The sequence below is a fragment of the Juglans regia genome, chromosome 3, assembly GCF_001411555.2.
Source record: "Juglans regia cultivar Chandler chromosome 3, Walnut 2.0, whole genome shotgun sequence".
NCBI classification, from domain to species: Eukaryota; Viridiplantae; Streptophyta; class Magnoliopsida; order Fagales; family Juglandaceae; genus Juglans; species Juglans regia.
In genome coordinates, this window is record NC_049903.1 from 11871866 (window position 1) to 11884926 (window position 13061).

General features: G+C 35.7%; 1 protein-coding gene across 1 annotated transcript; it reads left to right on the top strand.

Moving 5' to 3' along the window:
* The first annotated feature begins 5562 nt into the window (after nt 1-5562).
* Nucleotides 5563-8066, top strand: LOC108982745 (glucan endo-1,3-beta-glucosidase 11-like). Its single transcript, XM_018954201.2, has 3 exons — nt 5563-5856; nt 6076-7160; nt 7457-8066. The coding sequence occupies exons 1-3, from the start codon at nt 5787-5789 to the stop codon at nt 7544-7546; spliced, it is 1245 nt and encodes a 414-aa protein (XP_018809746.1). The 5' UTR covers nt 5563-5786; the 3' UTR covers nt 7547-8066.
* Nucleotides 8067-13061: the final 4995 nt, after the last annotated feature.

Sequence of the window (13061 nt, forward strand, 5' to 3'; positions counted from 1 at the left end):
AGAAAACTGCTACAGACACAAAGAGATTACACAAAAATAAACTCACAAACTGACATGGCTTCATGTAATCCGTTAGATCTACTTTACACTAAAAGTAACTTTACAATTTGACGCGCTACATTAAGCTATGTCGGTTCGTAGATTTACTTTTGTGTAATCCCTTTGTAGTTAAAGTATTTCTCTAATAGTAATAGAACTTCTAATCGAGCATACTAGCATTGCACGTGGAGTCCTTACTAGTATACCTGAGACTTCTAACAACATGTTATAATAATGTAGAGTCCCAAAAAAAAATTCATCTGTAAGTCAGTGTACCTGAGACTTCTAATAATATGTTAGATTAATTTGTGAAAATCAAAATTCAAACTTTAAACCCTTTCTTATAGGTTTGCTTCGATTTTGAACCTATTTTTCAAAAGAAAAAGTAACAGTGGCATATATATATAAATATATATATATATATATATATCATGCAAATGGTGTAGAAGATGTGTTTTTCACATGACTGTCTTGTATATAGAAAGATTCTATTCAATATTAGTACTGGATCTGTAAATATAGAAAAATTATATTTAAAGTCAAAATAGATGATACAATTTAATACTTCCTACCAAGAAAAGCACTTATTTATTGCTAGTTATTTGTTACAAAAATGACCATTTTTTATTAAAACGACTCAATTATCGTCACCAATAACTCGTTACAAGTATTCGTTTTTTTTAGTGACTTTTAATACGGCAGGATTTAATAATAGAATTAAATTTAAATTATCTTTTAAATAAAGTACTTGTGTCGGCTTGAAAGTAAAAGGATTCGTATGTTATTGTAAGGATGACATGCATTATGGGTTATACCACCCTTGAAAGTAATTAATAGCCTGAGGCTATTATCCTATCAAAAAATTGACATCTCCATGACCAATAGGCAATAACCATCCAGCTTGCTTTTCACTTTTTCCATTCGATCGGCTTATCTTATCATGATATCCAATGTTGCAAGCAGAAATATATAGGAATTCTTTTGGCCCCGGGCGGCCGGGCCCCTCCCTTTACACAAAGAACCGTGTATTATTGGTTTTCCAACATGGCTTACTCTAAAAAATGGGTAGTGATTGTAACATTTTCTAACCCACCCGAAGGCATAGAATTCATGGAAAAGAAGCTTGTCTTTGAGCAAACGTATCATGTGCAGTGTTTGCCCAACTTCATGCAATGCACCACACATACTCTCCACCATTTTTCCATTCATAATCGTTCTTTTTTCACCAAAATCTCTTTATCAAAAGCATGTTCTTTCCGAAACTTCTCTCTCTCCCCCCCTGCATACACACACATATAAGTACATTTTCTTGGATGGAAAAAGAGCAAGACAGGATTGACCAGCCAACATGGCTTACGTTGGTCTTTCACTTTTATGATTCATCAGTGGAATGAAGATTAATACTTTTCCATTCTTTCTTTTGTCATATATTCTGCTCCCGGAGAGAGGGAGAGAGACAGAGAGATCTAGTTAGATATGGGGATGAGTTGGGGGCCGGGGCTTGAAGCTAGGCAGTAGGTCAAGGAGGTGCTAGATTATCTTACTATTTCCTTAGCGTCAAAGACAATTTAGGGGTTGTTTGGATATAAGAAGACTCTCAACTCATCTCATTTCATCTTATCTAATCATAATTACAATTTTCTTAAACTTCCACACAAAATATAAAAAACAAATCAATTTTTTTAAATCACAAAACAAAACTGATATTCTAATAATATTTTATTCAACTTTCAACTTTAACTTTCAACTTTTATATATTCTCATCTCATTTAGAGTACTCTGCTGCTTTGCTTTTAAATGAAAGGCCCTTTTCGTAATGCAAGGATAGCTTTCTCTCTTCTTCTTCTTCTTCTTCTTTTTTTTTTTTTTTTTCTCTCTCTGTCTCTCTCTTTTAGCATCATGCATGGCCAGGAATGCCACACAAGGGCTGGCTAAAGGTGATCGGCCTCGTCAGTGCAACTTTTCTGTTTGAAGATCAGAATTAAATCAAAGCCATGCAAGTAGACATGAGCCCCTGCATGGGTCCCCAGCTTAAACACCTTCTGCACTGATTCAAAGCTTAATATATATTATGCGTCAGCATTGTAAGAACATCTAACCAGACCCATGATAAGTGGAATATTAAATAACATGGATTTCTTTCTTTTATATAGAAGGTGGTTCTGATCTTTATCTACCTGCAGTATCTGTTTTACTGTCGACCCGCAAATTCAAAACAGGAAGAATATTCTTACTCTCCGGCCCTCATCAATGTTATCATACTAAGCCGTGCCGTTATAGGTAATGTAATGGACTTTTCCTCTTGTCAAAGTAGACGGAACGCATGCAGCTGGATAAGGCATATTTCAACCATGTAGAAACGCATTTTTATAGGCCTTTTTTCTCTCTCTTCTTCTCTCCTTTTTGGATTTTCCACTGGTTCACTTTCTGCGGGTTTTGCCGAAATACCATCTGGCAAACCACTTGATATTGGACTCAAACACTAGCTGAATTGTACCTGAATAAAAACATGCATGACAGAAATCTGAACTACTGCATGGCCGGTGTACAACATGTACGTACGATTTATAGCTACTAATTATATATATATATATATATATATATATATATATATATATTACTTGCTCAATGCTTAATTTTGCTTTCATCATGTGATCAACTGAGTACTAGAAGTACGTACTGATCATGTAATTATGTACACCTTATTCGCTTGTATTATACGTTTCAGTCGTTTGTTACATATATATATATATATATTATACACCTTGATTATAACCGGAGCAACGACAAAGGATATAATAAATTTTATATATATATATATATATATATATTATACACCTCCATAATTACGTGCATTAATAATATATCATATTTCATGCACCCATCAAATTAAGCAAGAATATTTTTGTTGGTTCCTTCCCCGCGCGCGCCATATTTCAACTTGGAGTTTGATGGAGGCCGTGTACGTACGTAAACTCAAGTACTTAAATCTCAAGATCTGTTCCTCACGAAAACCATCAACATCAATTAAGCATTCATGGTAAAGAGTATATATTTGTCAAATTAATGCACCTGGATGCAGTTTCTTTTTCCAAGTAAATTTCCTCGATGGCCACCATGCATGCACATGAATTCCATTTTCCCCATGCGTCATATTAATACAAGATCACTTATTTTCGACCCTACACGAAGTTTGCGCATGAGCTGATGTGTTGCATCATCATCGAGTGGGCCGGGAAGGAGAGAAAAAGGTTTGAATATAATTAGGATAAGGACATACTAATTAATATTAACGTCTCATCATTCCCACGTAATATTCTAGTTCCTTATCCACTTACCAAACACCATATATGCAACTTTTTTCTCTCTTTATTTGGCCAAATTACGCAAGTTATCTTTGAATTCTCCCATCGAAACACTAGATGTCGCACACCTTATTTGTCTCTCCTCGTCAAAAGGACTCTTACAACTTTTTTCTACTTGACCAACGATGACTCCTTTTCCTTCCCTTTATTTATTTCTATCTTGATCTATGATTCACACGTACATGAGTACTACTACTACGCGCGCAGCTAGCCGGCAGCCTCCTACATATTATTTACTTATGCTTATAAATAAATCATCATCATTCCACCATGCTAATTTTCTCGCCCTCATTCGATTATAATTATCACTAGAAACCCGATAATTTTGTTTAACTTTTCCCAAAAGCTTAGAGAAATCATCTATAGAAAGAAGGAAAAAAGATATGGTGAATATATATATATATATATATATATATATATATATATATATATAGGGTGCACTACATATGTTATGGGACCAACAAGGATTATTATATATATATATATATATATATATATATATATATATTTCTCGACCCACTACACACTCAAAGTTTAAATATTGTCTCAATCTGGTACTCCAAAGAAGATCATAGACATGGCCCGATCGAACAATAGTAGAACTACGTACTGACCCCAAAAAGTACTTGCAGATTGATTATATTTGTGCCCTAATATTCATGATTTGCTTTATTCTGAAAATTAATTAAATGATTTGGGCACATACAATACATACATATATATATATATCTATAATTTTATTAATTAGTTATGCTAGCTTTTTAAAGCGTCCCTTTAGACTGTTGTCGTATCTATTAATTTTCATCGTTTTCCTTCCTTAATTTCCTTTTACGTACGTGTGTAATTTGTCTTCCAAATTAAAGAACATCTATTTTACAATTTAAATGACTAGCTTATCCTTTCTGGGTTTAATTAGTGGTTCTACTGGGTTAACCACAGCTTTCAATTAAATGCAGACGGTACTAATATTTAAAAATATGGGCAGTTGCTATATATGTTCATGAATAGTGATAGTGTGATCATGAACAAAGAGATCAAGAAAAAAAAAAAAACTTTCATCTTTAGAACATAGCTTTAAAAAAGGGTACTATATAATTACGATGAGAAACTTTCTTTGCCAAAACTTTAAAAAAAAGAACCCATGTTTTTAATATCTGCAGGATCTTAAATATAAGATTAGGGATCGAGTACGTAAAATAATTCTAGTATAGCCTTCTTATATATATATATATATATAATATATTCAAATCTACAAATTAAATTGATATACTGTTAGAAAAATTAAATAAGAAGAGTCGAATATCACAAAGTACTATGTGGTTATCCGAATAACGTCCCACTAACAAAACTTCAAAATTATTTAATCAACGCTTGATACTTCTTTCACACCCTTATAATGTCACTTTTACCAACGCTTTATAGGCCGGCTAGCTTGCACTTGTGCCCTATAATTAATGCGCGCATATATAATATATAGTTATTAATATACAGACAATTAATTGATTATATATATACGTACAGACAATATTAAATCATGTTAACATAAAGTTAATTATGAGATATTAAGAGTTCCTACAAAAATTAAACAGAAGATCGATCATGACGACAACTACTGCGACATAGGTAGGTTTATGTTGCAAATTATCATCAACTGATCAGTAGTTGTAGATCATTAGCATTTCTCTAAAAATTTATTGACAGGAACATCTACATGATATTCTACAATTTAGAGGGTAATTTACCCCTGATCAGCTAGATCTATTTCCTTTTAAATATATAGAAGCAACGTCTACACATCCTGGCTAGTTATATGCATGTCCCTGCAAATTGCACTAGAAATAGAAAATACTATAATAGCAACGTACAATTATTTAGATTAAAGTGGCATCTCTTTTCAACTGGCTAGCTAGGGATATATCAGGGTTACACAATTTAAAAAGTTATTGTGCATACCTTAAATTTTGGGATCCTCCACTTGCTTACTCCTGGCCTTAATATTAAACCAACCGGTGGGATTTCCCTTTACTTTAGAATGAAGAAAGTGGCCGCCGGGGCATTGTAGTCACGCAAATTAATTGGAATATTTGGAGTGTGTTTGAAGAAGACATTCCAGTTGAAAAGAAGCTATTTAAGGCGATCGACGAGAATATAAGAATCCAAATTAGTCATTTAAAACCTCTTTAGAGGTCAGAGCCAAAAGCCAAGATTGCCAAGGCAAGCTAAAACCGCGCGCGCGTCATACCCTCCAAATTGCAGACTTCAAACAAGAAAAGAAAGGAATACATATATAGCACCATATATATCTGTTTCCATATATAATTATATCTCCCCTGATCTCTCTTTCTCAGCTTAACATTCTTCGGTCTCTCTAGATCTCTCTCAATGGCAAATTTTAGTTGCAGAATCTCTGCCATGATCCGAATTCTTCTCGTGGTTTCTCTCTACTTCTTAGGTACCTGATCTTCGCTTTTATTTGTTGGGTACTTCTGTTTTTTGCTTTTGTGTGTTTGGTAATATTAGTTCCTAGTCAACAGAGATTGCTCTATACATATACATATGGTCGCGCAGGAACCCGTTTTCATAATTTCATTCGACTTTTTCTCATCAATAATTGCGATGCACTTACAGTTCTCATTGCTCGATCGTGTTTATTTCTACTTTCCATGCACAGACTTCGGCTTTTTACGAGAAGTGACATCACTTGGCATCAATTATGGTCAACTGGGCGATAATTTGCTACCACCCGAGAAAGTCCTCGATTTGTTAAGCTCCCTTCGACTCACGAAAGCAAGAATTTACGATACAAATCCTCAGATTTTGACAGCATTCGCCAACTCCAATGTAGAACTCATTGTCACAGTCGAAAACCAAATGCTAGCTCAGTTAATGGACCACCAACAAGCCCTTCAGTGGGTCAGCTCCCATATCAAGCCTTACTTCCCTGCAACAAGAATCACCGGGATAGCAGTAGGAAACGAGATCTTCACCGGTGCCGATACGACCGGCCTAATGTCGTATCTTGTTCCGGCCATGGTCAGCATCCATGGTGCTCTAGTTCAATTAGGTCTGGACTCGCACATTCATGTCTCTACGCCCAATTCTCTAGCCGTTCTTGCCGAGTCATATCCGCCTTCTGCCGGGAGTTTCAAAACCGAGGTATATGAAACCATGTCACAGGTGCTACAATTCTTGTCGAGCACCAAAGCACCCTTTTGGGTCAATGCCTATCCGTATTTTGCTTACAAGGATAACCCAAACAAGATTTCTTTGGACTATGTGCTTTTTAATCCTAACTCAGGAATGGTCGATCCTTATACCCATTTACACTATGACAACATGCTCTATGCTCAAGTAGATGCAGTCAGTTTTGCTATTGCTAGAATGGGGTATCGTGGAATAGAGGTTGGGGTCTCGGAAACTGGGTGGCCGTCGAAAGGTGATCCCAGTGAAGTTGGTGCAACGATGGAGAATGCGGCTGTTTACAACAGGAACTTGATGAGAAGGCAATTGCAGAACGAAGGGACACCTTTCAGTCCTAACATGCGGCTCGAAGTTTATCTGTTTGCTTTGTTCAATGAGGATTTGAAGCCAGGACAGACTTCTGAGAGGAATTATGGTCTGTATCGGCCTGATGGAACCATGTGTTACAATGTTGGCCCCTCTGCCCTAACAAGTAGTACTACTAGTACTTCAACTTCAACCAGTACTTCAACTTCAACAAGTACTTCCATTTCTCTTACTTCCTCTGCCATGAAGGTAAAGCCATAGGTTCATTTTTTATCATCTTTATTCAATCTGTTATTTGCTTATAAAATATTCATATAGAGGAACTCTAGAAATTGTATATAATATATACACACATATATATATATATAGCAATAGGAAAAGTGTATCTGTGCAATGAGCTTTTGTACATATTTCGTTACAGATCATGTGTTATTTATAAATTTCATGTACTTCGATGAATGGTGACAATCTAGTTATTTTCTTTTTACCCTTTTTTTTTGTTTAAATTTTCCCCTCTTTAAATATTGGAATTTACTGTGAAACAGGCCACAACTATGGAATATCAAAGCTTGGTGTACTCGCTGTTTGTGTATTTGCTGACCTTCCATGTTTTAATGAGATCAAGACCATTTTAAGGAATGAGATCAATTACGTTGATGCAAATATCCCTTTTTTGGTAAGAAAAAAAAGGGGTTTTCGTGCACAGCTAGTTGAAATATAGAGACCCTTTAAACGTACACTTTCAAGCTTCATGACGTTAAAGACCTCTAATTATGATGAACTCTCTCAAAGGTAACTCTATCATGCATCCAACAAACATTTCGATCGAGCCAAAAATGGGCCATAGCTAGCCTTCATGAATAATATCAGACGGTTATAATGAATTCCTACTTTACGAACCTCAAAAAATCAGGCATCCGTTAAAGACCATGCAGCAAGTGATGAGCAAGTCATGATCAAGATTCGAGACAGTCATATCTTTGTTGTTTTAGTGCAATATGATCTAGATTTATTCGATCTTCAACTTACTTTGTCATTTAGTTAGCTAGGATATATATGTGTACGTAAAAAATTAATTGTTGTTAAGGTCATTTCCGTTTATCGCAAAGCGAATTGTATGTTGTAAGAGGGAATTATTAGCGTAGCGATCAGAAAAAGTACATCATATTCATGAAAGGAAAGTTCTCTACTTTGGGACGTGGAATATTCCACACATATATATGTGTGTATATATATATATATATAATGCGTGAAGATTTCTTATGCTATCTTGCTTAATTTCCCAGTAGTCTCTCAAGCTCGACCGATCTTTCTCTCTCTAGAAAACCAAGTAGAATAAATAAAGCTCATTGAAAAATATATTAATGGATGTAATCAAAGTCTAAAGTGGAAGAGGGTTTTAGGCTTTGTTTGGTTCTTTTTGTTATCCTCGGGCGGACAATGGGGCGGCCCAGCTGCTTTATTCCCTGGCCGGCCATAACCGTCAGCATTGGTCATTGCGCGCCAATCCTTTTGCAAAGGAGCTTTTTTAAGGCTTGCCTTTTTCTTTCTTTCTTTCTGTGCATAAGAGACACTGTTAGCTCAGCCTTAATTAGTAGAACCTGATGCGGGTTGGTCTACCTGTTTGACATCATGCAACGTGGTGCACATGCTGCCCATCACTTTTATGCATGGGATCCCATCCCACTAAGAAAAGTAGCCATTTTGAGGTTAATGCCATATCAGATTTTATAAGGGTGGAATAATATTTATGTAGTCTTCTTTCTTAATCTTCTACTGCAATTTAATATATATATATATATATATATATATAGCTAGGTAGCTATGTTTCCATTTATTTTCTTTGCATTTGATACCTGCATATAAAATAGGAGAGAGATATTTTCAATCAATTCTCTATTCGAATTGGATGAGCCAACATATATACACATTAATTAGTACTGGACTTAATCTGTAACATTTTCTGTTGTTCCAAACATGCAAGTTAAGGCCGCTTTTAACTAGACAGTGTAAGTTCCACTTGGATATTTAATATTATGTCTTTCTTTAATTAATTGGATGATCAAATTCGAGTAGAAAGCTATAAGAAGAGATCAATCTAATTCTCAGCCTATAAAGTTGTTTCATGAATAGGCTGGATATTCAACTTGCCATGACTTAACAGACTAATATAAGGCTGTAAACAAAGCTGCCAGATGTTTGCGACTAAACATGACTAGATAGATGAAAGTGTCGTTTCCATGACCATGCAGTGTTTTGGATTCATTTGTAGGTGTGGGGCATGGCTTAATTTGTAGCTTTATGAAATTGATATCATGGGGCTTTTTGTCAATGCCAGAGGCATCTTCATGATCAAGTCAACTAGTTCACTTCAGATACACACACACACACACACACACACACACATATATATATATATATATATATATATATATATAGTCCCGGCCTCATTGAACTGATCTTGAAGGAGAAGAATATCACGTTGGGGGTGGTTTCTATATTAGGGCCAGCTAGCCTTGCAGGCATAGTACCATAAAATCTAATAATTACAAGCTTCATGTGATTGGTCATGATCACACATGTAAACAATAATGTAATTAATCAACATTAAGTTGACTCTTTTTTTCTAGTAACTTTTAATTGGCCACACTTCAATTTGTGAAGCCTATATATGTAGTAAAACTTAGTACTTAATTCCAACATTATGTGGGAAATAAAACTTTCTGACAGGAGGCATTAATATTGGTGATTTATAAGATGTTGACATGGAAATGAATCAACCGATATCACTGCAGGTTACCAAGCCAAGCACAAAAAAATGTAGGGGAAAAGTGCATGGGGGTAGATGAATAGTCATGATGAAAGATATCATCATCATGTTCATGTGCTTCAAAATAATTTAGACTTGAGTTGAACAATGTCCACATCATGTACCTCTGTGGGTTCTTCTCCTGCAGGCAATATCGACGATGTAACGTTTACGAAGATCATGTCTTCCTTTAGTACTACATATAAGTACATATATAGATCAGAGAGCGAAAGAGTAGTTACGTACACCGATCGAGTTGGATGATTGATTTTCATCAGCCGGCCAAGTTATAATTACGTGGTCCATGGATCTTATATATGATGTAGCCAAATCTGTTTGTGAAAAATGATCATCAGAACTCTGCTCTCCAATATCTCCTCCGGCCTTAAACCCCCACAGTACCTCCCTTGATCGATTCCCCTTTCTGTGCTGCTATTTGTATTTGGGATTCACAGCTCTTGCTTTCTGTTATCTTTTATTTTTAATATAATACTAGTATTAATTACTAATTAGGAAAATAATCGTTGTGTATGAACTTTAGTTACATCTATTTTTGTTGCAGCAAAGCGATACTAGTCATGATGATGTTGTATATATATAAGTGACACCTTTAATCATGGAAAGGTATATATATATATGGGTCTCCTATACAAGTTTTAGAAAGTATATATGAGGTTAAAACTTAAAAGGTAGCTGGAATTATATATGACAATATTCTTCCTAATCATGCTTATGTATTTGGTAAACAGTTCTTCTATACCAAAACCCTCGAGGTTTCACATCAGATTTTTCTGTTTTTCTTTCTTTTTAGAAAAGAAGATATATAAAATTGGAAGAAAAAAATAAAAGTGGCAAAAAGTAGTGATGAGTTTTGCCCTAAATATCGTGCGCCAACTGCTGTGAAGTTGTCATTCACCATTGATCTCCTAGACATTTCTTTTTTGAAGTTTTGACGTTAACTTTAGTTGAACTCTTTACTTTAATCACATGGGTTTTATTTTTAAAGCAAATTTGTTAATATCTTTGCGATTAAGTGACAGAGTAACATGATGTTATTTAAAATGTTGATGTGCATTTTAACATCATGTGCCATTACGTTATTGTTCTTGATGTGATAAGTGCATATGGCTTTTTTTTATTTATTATTTGTTGAAGTAATGCTACTTATAATTATATCACTAACATATAATACGTAACACTCAAGTGATATTATTACTGTGGAACTTCACATACCACAAAGATGATCATATTTCTGATGATCCCCTCATTTGATATAAATTAAAACTTAATTAGGGGTTGCAAATTAACTTGCATATTATCATCACATGCGCACATTAATGTAGTAATTGTATAAACTCAAATTAACTTGTTTGTTAGACACACACACACACTGTGTGTCTGTCTATATATATATATATATATATATATATCCCCACATGCAAGGCACGCATGCCCAATTGGAGGAATAAAAAACCAACCAGAATATCAAATCCCTTTGCAGAAGCAAACAACAGTAACAATTCATCTAAAAAATTGTCAAAATTAAGTAAAATCTTTCAACTAGAAGTATACATTATCATCTTATAACAACATGCAAAAAGACTTGGGGAAGATCTATGAAAGTTAAGTTAGGATGGTAGAATTGATGTTCCTCATTTCGCATGAGCCAAATTCAAGAAAACTTCTAGATTCTTTAGCATAAATATCCATTGGAAATGAGCTCTTCCCCAAACTAACAATTCCACAACATTTTGGCTTAGAGCAATCAGTAAACAATTCTATTTTGAAGTTGAGAGATTTCACGATCACTACTTGCAAATAATTGTTTACTACATAGCTTTAGCTTCATGAAAAAATAGGTCAAATAAGCCTATTTGCGAAAATGATATCTACTACTTTGCTCAGGCAACACTACTACCAACCCAGACTACAAATACTTCAATGCAAATCACCAAAACCCAAGCTAGCATTTTTCTTCTTAGAAGCAATTGAAACTTTTATGAAAAACATGAAAGGCAGAGCCAAAGTTCACAGGTAGTATACATGAGGAAAAATTAACTAATAATAAGAGAAAAGACTAGAAAATACTCAGAAGAGTGGCAGTGTCCTACCCAGATTCTCACACTCCACATTGAGGGTCACATCTGGAGTGGGTCTGCAGAAGGGGTTATGACTCAATAGGTCATATTATTTGAACCTAGAGGTATGGCTTAACGTCATGTGGAAGATCCTCATCCAAGGAAGGACCGAGAAGTTGGCAGGCTGTAAAGAGGTGCAGACCAAGCCTTGACCATCTATCTCTGTCATCCTACAATATAACAGTTGAGGTTAAAGGACTCATATTCAAGCATACCTCGAGTCAAAAGTTACTCCTCACCACCATGAGCACCAAGGTTGCAAGATTTGATACTTTCAGTGATTTATATGCAGCAGATCCTTCATTCGGGAAGATATTTCGAGAGGTAATTGATGGCCAATGAAGTGATTTTGTTTTACGTAATGGTTATTTATTTCGTGGATTACGGTTGTACATCCCAAATTGTTCACTAAGGCATCAAATTATTAGTGAACTTCATAAAGAGGGCCACTTTGGGGGATACAAGAATTTGGCCTTGATCTCATCTAATTACTATTGGCTTAAGTTGACCAGTGATGCAACTGGTTACGTAGAGCGATGCTTTGTGTGCCAACGATCCAAGGGAGTTCTCACCAATGCTAGTTTGTACACTCCCTTACCTGTTCCTAAAACCCCTTGGTTCAATGTTAGTATGGACTTTATGTTTGGCTTACCCCAAACCCAACGGCTGTGGATTCTATCTTGGTAGTGGTTGACAGGTTCTCCAAGATGACTCATTTTGTCGCTTGTAAGAAAACAATAGATGCTAGACGGATGACTCATCTGTATTTCAAAGAGATTGTTTGTGAAGTCCAACCCATGCGAAGCCCAAGACTGATTTGGAAGTGGATTTTTTCTCTTTCTTTTAGTGTGTGTCTGTAGGCAGTGGGCCCAACCCATGTGGGAGCCTAGCTGAAGATGGGAAGCCCAGCCCCTCAACCCATTGAAACGGTGTCGTTTTGTAAGGAAGGGTGAAAACACTAAAATGATTTTCTCCTCTCTTATTTCCCCTCTTGCGTCGCACCCCTCCCCTTCTCTTTCTCTTTTCTCTCCTTGCATCCCAGACCTTGACGTTGCATCCTCTCCCACTTTCTCGTTGGGCTGTGCTCACAGTTGCGAAACCAGCCCCATCACGCCGACTGCCCCTCCTTTGCAACTTGTGTGGTTTCAATAGCCTTGCAAAGAGACCCCCTTGACCATCTCCACCTTTGATTTCTTGGCCCTC